The sequence below is a fragment of the Osmerus eperlanus genome, chromosome 27 (assembly GCF_963692335.1).
Source record: "Osmerus eperlanus chromosome 27, fOsmEpe2.1, whole genome shotgun sequence".
Taxonomy (NCBI): Eukaryota; Metazoa; Chordata; class Actinopteri; order Osmeriformes; family Osmeridae; genus Osmerus; species Osmerus eperlanus.
In genome coordinates this window covers 4,545,562-4,556,943 of record NC_085044.1, presented here as the reverse complement: position 1 = coordinate 4,556,943, position 11,382 = coordinate 4,545,562, and the positions used below count along the sequence as shown (strand labels likewise).

The following is an 11,382-nucleotide window of genomic DNA, read 5'->3' as shown; positions in this document are numbered from 1 at the left end:
TCAGGCGAATGAGGGGCCTAATCCTCCTCTCGCTCCTCTGCCCTGTCTCGACACGCGCCAGGACAAGACAACAGACTGGCTAACAGACCGGAACGTTCTGACAAAATCACATCTGTGGAAGGAGAAGGTGCGCTAGACGGTGTGCGCAGGGCAGAGAAGGGAGGAATGGGAAGGGGAGGAGGGGGGCGGGGGGGGGGGGGGGGGGGGGACATATAGAGGACTAAGCCTCACTTCAATTATAACAATAACACTGTTATTATCTGAATCCCCCTCACTGGCATCCCTGCTTAAGCCACAGGAGAGCCCTGGGAATCCAAACCCATGTGAGTCATCTGTCCATGGAATGACAAAGAAATCACATCGGTATAATACCCACATTTGTATTTATATATTGAATGGATTTGTTTTGCCAAAATATGGGCCCAATATGGCAAGTAATCTGAGAAATTGCTTCTCTGAAAATAGGTCAATGGGTCTGTAAATCCCGCAAGAGTTGGACTCTTACTTTGAATGGAGTCCCCTTAAACTGAAGGTGTTCATGAAAGTAATACATTTCAAAATTACATATAATTTGATGATTAAATTGATGGCAGAATTAAAAAAAAGGTTTTTGGTGTGCCTGGTAAAGGTTTTTCATGTCAACTTCAGAACACTTTCAAGGTCTGGAAGAATATATGTACGTACATCAAGTCACACTACTACAATTTCTCCTTATTTCTACATTGAATTGTAAATCTCACTTTGACTTCGCAGTTCGTATTGCACATCTAATGAAACATTCACAAAGATAAGGGACAGAAATGTGCATCTCCCACGAGCAACTCATTCCTTCACCCAATCATAATGATGACAGGGTGAGGGACAATGATAACAGCACCCCCATAACAAAAAGAGCTTGAGAGGTTTGTTTGTTTTGTCGTCGTGTGCAGCCCCTGCTGGGAGTGTGATTACGGGTAGTTGTGTGAGAGAGGCGTCTTGGACAGTAAACGCTCGCTGCAGCTATTGTATTATGTGAGGGTTTTAAACTGGAATTAAGCTGAGGCCGTAGCAGCCTATTGAGCCGGGGAGCCTGTGTGTGCATGTGCCTCGGGTGGGCGTGTGCGAACGCGTGTTTGCGTGTTTGTGTGCCGTGAGTGTTCACACCACGCACACGGTCTATTGTCTGTCGCCGGAGATGGCAGAGTAAGGGACAGCGTGGAACATGAATTTCTTCTGCTTCTCACTGGTAAGACACAACCTCTTTAAAATGGGATTGTCTATTTCCATGTTTGACGCAGTCAACCGGACAACTTTTGCAAGTCAGTTCGTGAAGTCAGCCTGCCAGCGTTCCCAGGGGTGTCGATTGGAGGCTGTCGGGCTGAGCAGGGTCAGACTGGACACTTAAATGCTGTTGACAGCTCTCTGAAATGGAATCTTCCAGAAGAGAGACATGAAAGGGATTTACCTTTCACTTTGGTTGAACTTCAAAAAGTTAGCAAGAAATGCTGGCATTGTGTGTTTCTCATGTTGCATTACATTTTAGTGGACAGAAACAATGACATGAAAGAATGAACTAAAATCGATATTATATCAGTTTATTAGTAGAACTGTTAGTGTAAGACGTGATGAGGGTTGTGTATGATGTAGAGACTGAGTTTTAAGCAAATGCCTATTTGCCAAACTATCTTTCTTTGAGGCAAGCTGGGGGTATCATACAAAAGTGACTCATATTCAAGAAAAACTGCAGAATCTAAATGAAACAGCTCAGTAAAAAGGGGACACGGAGATATGGTAATATATCATTTTTTATATTATTATATTCTTTCATGGATGAACGTTTGTGCCTCTGAGCTCCTTGGAGCAGAATACATATCGCCAGGTTACGCACAGCAGAGAGCAACACGTTCTATTCATGGATTAAGACAAAATCACGCTGGGTCAAGAATAATCCCCAATGTTCGCAGTGTGAAGTGAGAGGAATGCGACTGCATGTGTCTGTTCCCTAGACATTAGAACTGTGTCACAGCACAGGAGAGAGCACTAAATTCAGTCAAGGCCAGCACTATGGTTTCCAGGACAACCAAGTCAGGACAACCGAGACATAAGTGAAAAAATTAATGTCACTCTTAAGGAGTTTCCATACGGTCACAGAATGTAACTACGGAACACACAGCCACTAATTCATGTGTCAGCGACAGCCCATGGCACCAAAACAGCTCAAGGGGTCAAAGGGCAACTCCCACACTTGAGCAGCGTCTGGGTGATCTGATGAGATGGTCCATAAACTCACCCAGAGATGTGATGGCCTGGCTTTGATCTGGAAACGATACGACTGTCCTCTAGAGAGTTCTAGAGGAGCAGGAGCGATCAGTATCATCACCTGTTCTGTTGTCTGTGACAGGGATTTATGGAATTTATGTCTCGGTTTTATTTCCTCCACAACTTTACTTTATTCACTGTAGGTTAACTCTGGCAATGCAAGACACTGGATAGTGTTGCGGACTAGCTGAGTTGTGTGGTCTAATCCAGTCAAGTCTGTACCGATAAGGTTTCAAGACTTATCTCAAAAAACACATGTTCCAACAACATGCAACCCACTCAAGGACTGGAGGCAAAATCAGACTCGACTAGAACAGCTGCTTGTTCTACATTGTCCCCAAGCAGATGGTTTTAGAGAAAAATAAGCTTAGCCATTTAAAGATTCAAATCATCTACCATCCAACAGGGCAACGACAGCTCGTACAATCAGAACCGGAACATTCCCAGAGCCTTTGTGAGCTTGAAGTGTAACCTCTGCTAACGCTACTGTTCCCAATTCAGGAGGGCTCCACCGACAGCCTGTACGAACCCAATCAAGGCAGGTCTCTCATCAGGGACTTGATCCCCACCCGCACCAGAAGTCCATCTCTCCCGAGGAACAAGGAGAAGTGGCGAGGCTCCGATCCCGACCTCTCCTCGGTGAGTAACACGACTTTGTCGCACGGCCAAGCAACCACTGGCGAGGAGTCTTCCCCTGGTGACCTGGAACTGGAGACGGCCGGGATTCCTCAGGTCAGGGGATGGGTGCACCGGCGTGTTCCGTAAGCCGTACGTCCAGAAACCTCAGAGGGAACCGCTGAAGCTTTTCATTCGCAGGAGTTACTGTATGAGCCTCACAGTGTATTGTTTAGCTCTTCAGTCTTTCTCAAAGAGGTCCCCGTCATTCGCACCGTCGTGTAAACTGTAAACGATTAGCATTTCTGAACATGCTCCACCTTTTGAAGTGCATAGACCCTGACGCTGTGTTGATGTCTAATATTTCTCGGTGTCTCCCAGGAACAGCCTCAGGCACACCCAGCTCATTCAAGGAAGAAAAAGACAAGGTAGGGGAGCTTCCTGATTCATCTGATGAACTTGGTCCTGTCCCCTGTTTCAAATCAAACTGAGGGCTTACACTTCAAAATACTCGGATGCTGAGTTGTAATCCTGCGGATGACAACTTACTGTAAGAAGGCGCTCTCAACATGGTCACTATCACCACACCTGTGATTAGGGTGTTCCCTCTCAAAGCGTTTGCCTTAAAGTGTATTTTGGATGAAGTAGCCTCCGTTAACTATAGCTTTCTGATGTTCCACTGAAGGTTTTCAAGATGTGCCTTTTTTTTCTCTCCTAAGATCAACAAACAAAACTCGTGAAAAAAACCCTGTTCATCTACTGTAGGTGGAAATCTGTTTCATCTAGTGCAGTAGTCTAGCCGTGCTAAAGAGTGGTTGGATTATTGTGCATTAAGTGTTGTATGTTGCGGTTTTGCAAGACGTGCAGGGGATTGGGATTAGATTGATAGGAACCAGAGTTAGGATTTAATCACTCCTTTGACCCGTATTCTTAACTTGCGGTTAGTCAGAGCCAATGTTAGTGAGCGCGGCCTTTGTTTCGTCACGCATTTGAAAAACGGGAAGATTTCTGACGGCCCTGTTGGTTTTAGTAATTTTATACAGAACACTGAAAACCTGGTTCCTAGAACAAATTCGGCAAAGTGTGAATACTGGGAAGAGCCCAAAGTGTACAGTTTGTGAAACAATTGGGTCATAACAAAGTGTATTAAAAGAGAGCTAACGCTTGCTGTGTGTGTGAGTGACTATAGTATCATTTGTGATGTGAGAAACCATGTCAGACATTTCAATGATTTAGCTGTTTGAAAGTAATTTTGAGGGTATTTGCATGTGAGAAGATGTCGGAAAAATTAAGAATGTAGCATTTTATACTGATTACAGAAGACAACCTTTGTCTGATTGTTTCTGTGTCATAACAGGTCACACGTACCAACATCAACACTGGAGAATGAAACAAGAGGTTTGTAATTAAATAAATCAGTTTAGTGTCTGTATAGTGTTTTACACAACAATAAACCAAATATCATTTGTCTGTTTGATTTGATCTGGCTTTTTTTTGTTTTTTTTCTCGCCTTGTTACTGATACGAATCCATTAATGGAATCTTTCTCTCTGCTAAACCCTCTGTTGCAGAGAACACAGACAGAGATCCTCTCTACTGGCAGACATCCAGAGACAAGAGAGATTCTGTTTTCAACCATAACAATCACAACGAAGGTACAAACATGTGTCCAGTACATGGCTGGATAAACAAAACATGTTAGCTAAAGCGGAAAATTGTCATCAAATCCGAAATGGTGTGGCAAATGTGTGTTCTTTTCCCAAGGCAGCAATGAATAAAGCGACTATGTTTATGTGTTATTAACGATGTTATGTAAAGTGATGTAACAGTGATACTCTAAATGATACGATATAATTTGCCCTACATTGGCGCAGCAAAGCTGCAAAGCAACGGCAAAGCTGCATACCAAGCGATTGAAACTAATTTTCGAGGTAGAAAAGTGTGTCTGAACTCGACTCTGTCTGGCCAGAGGCGGGCACAGTCTCCTGCCAGAGCTTCGTGCCATCTGCTGAACACAGAGAGGAGCAGCTGAACCTGGGGAGAAGACAACAACACCCTTTAACACAGGTAGGCTACGACTGGGCACATCGACGTCATCAAATCGATTCAAATGAATGTATTTCTATTTCTATTTGACAGATGGTTCAAATGGTTAGGCATTTCCTAAAACAGCACTCTTGCCTCCATTACCTTGATAAACACTTTTGGGTCAACGTCATGTAGCCACAATCCTGATGTACTGTCAGTGTTCATCATGAGTGACACAGCGTGGCCCTGTACAAGTGGCCCAGAAACTGGGTGCCATAAGAGTGTGTACAACGGCAGTCTGTTTTCTAACTGGTGCTTTGTCTGTGAAGGGAGTCAACTTTGAAGCATGGAAACCAAACTACGAGCACAGTGACTGCAATCGGCAAGATCTGGTGAGTGACATATACCATCAGAATCTCCCAGGATCTCTGAGCTGTCAGTGAGAAACGGACAAATGTTTCCTATCTTATCTTCTTTCAAACCACTTCAAGAATCTCACAATTCGCCTAGCACAAGGGTTACAGTGATCTTTTCGGGATATCTAATCTTTGCCAGTCCCGTGGTGACCAAAAGCAAGATAGCTTTGAGCTATCCCAATTTGGGTCTATCGTGCATGTAGCTTAGCATTCCTTTACAATGGTAGCACGCACCGCTAACTACAGAGGTCCACATGACCGTGTGTGATTCAGTACAGATGGCAGAGTGCGGCTTTGGTAATCCCTCATCCCCAGTACCCGTCATCTCACGTGGGTCTGTGTGGATCCACTGTGAGTGTCTGGGATCTGGAGGGATGAAGTGTACAAATTCCCCCTCATCCACAGTACGCACCCACCAGTCACACCAAGGCCGTAATCATAATACATATTGGGGGACACACATCCCCCCCCAATATTCAAATCTGGTCAAAATGTCCCCCCCAATATATTGATATAAAAATATAAATGTGCTATGCTAAAACAGGCAACCATGCACGCTGTCCGAAATTATAATAATTTAAAAAAACAAATCCCCCCCAATGTTGACTCCATAGCTACAGCCTTGAGTCACACTAACCTCCAAGATCTGTTTTGACCTCTATCTATTGTACTGGGCCAGTCACCACGGTGACGCCTGCTTTGGACTAAATCGGAACGTTTTGGGACAAATTGACATTGGCTTCACATTTCTAATGACCTGTGCTATGAATTGTTGCAAATAGCAACCATTTCTAATCATGTGGTACTGGCCTACAAGCTTTCTTAAAGGGTTCGCCTCACTTGTTGGCCCTTGAAGAAGCACATGAGGTGAAACAAGGTCATGAATTTAGCTTGGAAGTGTGCATGGAGGCTTTATTAGAGACACTTCATTCTGTGTATCTGTTAGAACATGGAATCAATTCCTTAATTAACTGACAGAGCCGTGGCCTTGCAGCAAATCGGTCACCCAGCAACCATAGGACCACCGAGTCGGCGTCTAACTTGTGCTAAGCTAAAGCTACAGAGAGAAAAAAAAAACCCAGGGTAAACATGTTCGTTGGGTACAAGCCGTAGTGCTTTCTACTGTATCACTTCAGCAAGCTACTCAGTCTTCGCATGACGTGAATATTAACCGTGGTGCCTGATGTGGCTGAACGACCGTGGGTTGTGTTGCAGACCGGGGAAGTGGAGGAGGAACTGAAGGGGACGTTGAAGAGGATACAGAGGCTGGTGAAAGTGAAGAGGGGCAGCGGTGCGGAGGAGGGGAAGACCTCGGACAGCAGTGGTGGGTAAACATCAAGACACCGAAGGCACGATTCGTTTGGGGAATTCTTGTGTGCGGTATGAATCGAAAAAACCCATCCTCCGTTCCCCTTGCTCAGGTCATTTGGCAGACAACGTCTTCACAGAGGACAGCCCGGTCATAACCTGCATTGGGCTGAGTAAGAAGACAGACAAGAAGCCGGTCAAGGCGGCCTCGTTGCCGCGGCGGCAGCCGGCCCAGGGGAGCAGAGGAGGAGCCGGAGAAGGAGAGTGGTCCTTAGGGGCTCACGCCCACCGCTGGAGCCCCACCGAAGTCCCTGCGCCCTGGGACCCCCCGTACCATACCTGCCCCCGTCTCCGGGTGGAGCACCGGGTCCATGGTTTGGACTTTACTCTGCCTCGGGCCACAGACTGGGAGCGCTTCGAGAGCCTGGTGCAGGAGCTGGACGGCAAACAGGCCGAGCTGGCCCCGCCTCCCCGGGTCATCCGCTCCATCACCGACGTGGACATCTCCGACTCCATGGTGAGGTGAAACGGGAGGGGTTGACGAAACAATTTGTTTTTTTGAACAGCATCACGTTTCCGAACACAACATCACCTGGTCTCTCCTGCCAATGAAAGAGGTCCCTGCTTCCATAATGTTCAAACGGCCGTGTAGCAGATTATCAAAGGGAAGCCCACAATGATCACTGAGATGAATCTAAGCAGGGGACCAGTACGCAGCAGTCCATTGCTTCTGCACAGTTTCATCTTTATCAATGCTCACTCCGATTATGATTTCACACAATAAAGATAGTGCAGACAAGCTCCTGACCAATTTTAGAGAGGGCTTTGGCATGAACAGGCCTAGCATGGTATTTCCACAACAACAGAGAAGTAGTAAGTGCATTAAAACTGAAAAACAAGGTGACATAACTCACTATATTTAATATGCTCCGTTTTATTTAAAACCATTTTTGATAACATTTCATTTTATCTTTATTGAAGCGAATGAAAAAGGGGCAGTATGACATAATCCACAGCTCAAAACACTATATCCAGAACGGCAGAAGATTAGAGAAACTGTCTAGTATGTCTGCCTGGCAAATACAGACGGGAGTGTTTTTGTCTGCCTTAAAAATAAACACAGATAACATTCCCGGCTGAGTTATCACAACACATCCGAACCCATTTGAATCCGTAATCTCTCTTCTCGCCCAGCGTTCCAGCGGCTACGGGAGACTCACCGGCCCGACGCTACACGCATCGCCGACGAAGCCGAAATACGGAGGGACGCTGGTATGCGGAGCGCCCGTACCACGACGTGAAACTCCGAATGACATTTTCGAATTCATTCGATTCGTGAATGCATCGTAATTCCTCGGGAGGAATGCGTTGACGTGTTCCTCGTGTGCTTGCAGTCTGCAGGGAGAGAACACGTGGGGAGTGGACAGACCAGTCCAGGGAGTTTGGGGAGGAGGATTAAAGCCGTTTCCCACACCGTGTGCGAGAGGACGGGGAAGAGTCACGTCACAGCCCTGTCCGGAGAAACGGTCAGTGACAAAGACGACAGCAAACTCTTTATCACCTCCCGTACACAAAACACGACAGGCCGTTGAACGAATAGTGGAGCTTTATCCCAGAACAGCCTGACGCCTCATCCTAACAATAAGATGCTCAGGCCACCCAAGGTGACAGACAGAGAGAAGGGGGATTAAAAATTTGACAAGCGAGTTTACGACGCTCGAGAGCTTTAAGCCCAGAGACCTACATGCACGAGCCCAAAAGAGACGGAGCCCACGTCTACGTCTTGTCACCCTATGATCTGTTTACCAAGCTGTTCATGTGTCTGAAAAGAGACAGCTCTGGTGTCGTACCGCAACAGGAGGTGGAAAGCCTCCTATTACGAAGCACACAGGAGCAGGTATAGAGAGATTAGATCCACCTTAGCTATAAATGGCAAGGAAGCTCCCCCCGGATTAAAGACTTTGCTTGGCAGAAGAGCTCCGTGCCCCGGCATGAACCGGGAAGCTGAGCTCCTTCGGCCCGCGAGGAAATCAAACAAGGAGCAGCTTAGGGGTCCCGCCGCAGCCTCCTGATTGGTTTTAGGCTCTCCTCGCTCGCCCTCCCGCGACGGAAGTCGAGCGAGGAGGTGAACGGGAAAGGGTAAGCAACTAAAGTAGGTTTGTTTTTGTTCCCCTCAGGGACGGAGCGGGGAAACGGAGAGGAGCGAGGGAGGCCGAGGAGGGGCCGACGGGGGTCGGTCGTTCGGGAGCGGACGCCGGACGTCCAGTAACTCCCTGGGAAGCCTGTACAGTCTCAACAGCGGGCAGAGCTCCTCCAGTAAGCGGCCGCGGCGTCGAGCCAACGCACCCTCCCGCTCCATCTCCACACTCTCCTTTTATCGTTACGCAACTTTGGTTTATGGACAGAGGTCGACGTTGACACCGGCCATGCCTGCCAGATAGCTAAGCAATTACGCTGATGGCACCTTCGTCCCAAATATAGTTGTGGTGGCCTGGATGGCGGGTTTGGATTGGACACATGAACCCTTCAGTGTGTTGCTGCCCTTAAATGACTCTCTCTCTCCTTCTCTCGTCTGTGCCTACGACTGATACAAGGTGAATGAATGAACCTGATGACGGTGAGCCATGCTCTTTGTGTGCTGTTATACAGGTGGAGTCACCAGTGGGTCGGATGGCTTCAGTAACAGAGACAGCCTCAGACTGGACGAGGACCATCCCTACCCTGGCCAGTTCTGTGGTAGAGCCAGGGTCCACACGGATTTTGTCCCCAGTCCATACGACACCGAATCCCTCAAACTCAAGGTAATCTAGCGGGCGTGGGTTCTCGACAATGCAAGGGTCCTGTTTGTGTTGATAAATGAGAGTTATCATGTGACATTTTTCTGCTTTCCATTAAAGGTAGGCGACACGATTGACATCATCAGCAAGCCCCCCATGGGAATCTGGACTGGCATACTAAACGGCAAACTGGGTAACTTCAAATTCGTGTATGTGGACGTCCTGGTGGACAAGGAGCCCGAGCTTCCCAGGAAAATGAGACCACCGAGGAGAAACCCGCCACCCCAGCCAAGAACTTTACATGAACTCTTGACACGCCTTAACCTGGAGGTACCCTCTCTTTTCCCCACACACGCACGTTTTTTACACATACGGGACTGTGCAAAAGTCTTAGGCACAAATAAAAGATCATTCAAGTATTATAATTTAAATATTTCTGTCAGCATATGGAAGAAAACATGTCAAGAATCTTCGGTGCCCAATACTTTTGCCCAGTACTGTACGTCACTTCTGATTTGGAACCAGGAAAATACTCAGGAAAAAACCAACACCATTGTTCAAAACACCTGACACCCAAAACATTGGTCTGTTCTGGGGACTGAAGTAGAGTATTTTTTTGGGTGTTGTAGGAGTACGTCTCCCCTCTACTCCTGAATGGCTACCACACCGTCGAGGACCTGCGACAGCTGAGAGACGAGCACCTGATGGAGCTCAACGTGACTGATCTGGAACACAGGCATCGCCTGCTGGCTGCCTTCCACTGCCTCGAAGAGCCCCAATGTGAGGAAACGTGGGAATTACTGGGCCTCCGAAGCATCCTAGGGGCTTCTGGCGGAAGCCGCGTTAAAAGTAACCGCAGATGTGATGGAGGATGAGTGAACAGGAGTGTCCATAACGTGGTCGGTTTTGACAGTGCATCGTGTCAGACTGTATCCTAACTCTTCCAGGTTGCGCGGTCACAGTGGAAGGGTTACATTTACATTTAGTCATTTAGCAGACGCTCTTATCCAGAGCGACTTACAGTAAGTACAGGGACATTCCCCCCCGAGGCAAGTAGGGTGAAGTGCCTCGCCCAAGGATACAATGTCATTTTGCACGGCCGGGAATCGAACCGGCAACCTTCTGATTACTAGCCCGATTCCCTAACCGCTCTGCCACCTGACTCAAAACCATGCACTGGCCACCAGCACCAGACCAGCCCCCCGAGGAAACATTCCTTGGCAGCTGCTGCTGCAGCTGCTGCTGCTGCTGCAGCTGCTGCTGCTGCTGCTGCTGCTGCACCACGCCAAGGTTAACCCCTCCTCTTCCTCTCCTCCTTGCAGGGAACGATCAGAAGGGAGGCGGGGCTAACCAGGAGGCTGGCTCTCCCACGGCGAGCATCACGACCAACCTGAAAGACCATCCCAGGGACTCCGGTTGCTACATGCCGTCCGACTGCTGCGACGCCGAGCGGACCGAACTGCCATCCGGTTATCCTTCCCTGACCGTCTCCTAATGATCGGTTACTTCACTTAATATACGTCCATCCTTTGACGATGCGTTTTTACAGTGCAGCACAGCCCAGTAGTTTTAGGCTACGTGTAGCTGAAGGCGAAAAATTGTTTCATCTTGTTTCAAGACTGTTGAAGGTGTGTTCTTTGTGGTGAAGTGTCACTGTCTACCTCTGCTGTTCCTTTGTTAAGCAATATCCGTTTACATGGTGAAGTGAATATGTACAACGTAAACTGAGTCAGTGAGTGACTGTATATGTTGGAAATATACAGTAGTAAAAAGGAATTTACAACTTTATCTCACTTGGATTTAAAGGATACAATTATTCTTTTTTACCTTTGTTAACTATAGATTTAGTTCATTGCTGGTTAATTCGTTTTTCAACAGTAATCCTTAATGTTAAGTCATACCACAATCATACCTCAATCTGGCAAACAGAATAGGCTACTT

The 11,382-nt window shown here is 47.3% G+C and overlaps 1 protein-coding gene across 1 annotated transcript; it reads left to right on the top strand.

The window, feature by feature from the left end:
- The first annotated feature begins 944 nt into the window (after positions 1 to 944).
- LOC134013548 (uncharacterized) lies at positions 945 to 11,229 on the top strand. The gene is made up of 17 exons (XM_062453054.1): positions 945 to 1,225; positions 2,800 to 2,937; positions 3,295 to 3,341; positions 4,271 to 4,311; positions 4,484 to 4,567; positions 4,882 to 4,979; positions 5,270 to 5,332; positions 6,572 to 6,680; positions 6,778 to 7,181; positions 7,859 to 7,936; positions 8,059 to 8,230; positions 8,389 to 8,561; positions 8,842 to 8,980; positions 9,314 to 9,465; positions 9,562 to 9,771; positions 10,071 to 10,221; positions 10,764 to 11,229. The coding sequence occupies exons 1-17, from the start codon at positions 1,202 to 1,204 to the stop codon at positions 10,934 to 10,936; spliced, it is 2,256 nt and encodes a 751-aa protein (XP_062309038.1). The 5' UTR covers positions 945 to 1,201; the 3' UTR covers positions 10,937 to 11,229.
- Positions 11,230 to 11,382: the final 153 nt, after the last annotated feature.

Coding starts and splice junctions, on each gene's coding strand:
- LOC134013548 (XM_062453054.1), top strand. CDS start 1,202: ATGAATTTCTTCTGCTTCTCACTG. Junction 4,312..4,483: donor ACTGGAGAATGAAACAAGAG/GTTTGTAATTAA, acceptor CCTCTGTTGCAG/AGAACACAGACAGAGATCCT. Junction 9,772..10,070: donor TGACACGCCTTAACCTGGAG/GTACCCTCTCTT, acceptor TGGGTGTTGTAG/GAGTACGTCTCCCCTCTACT.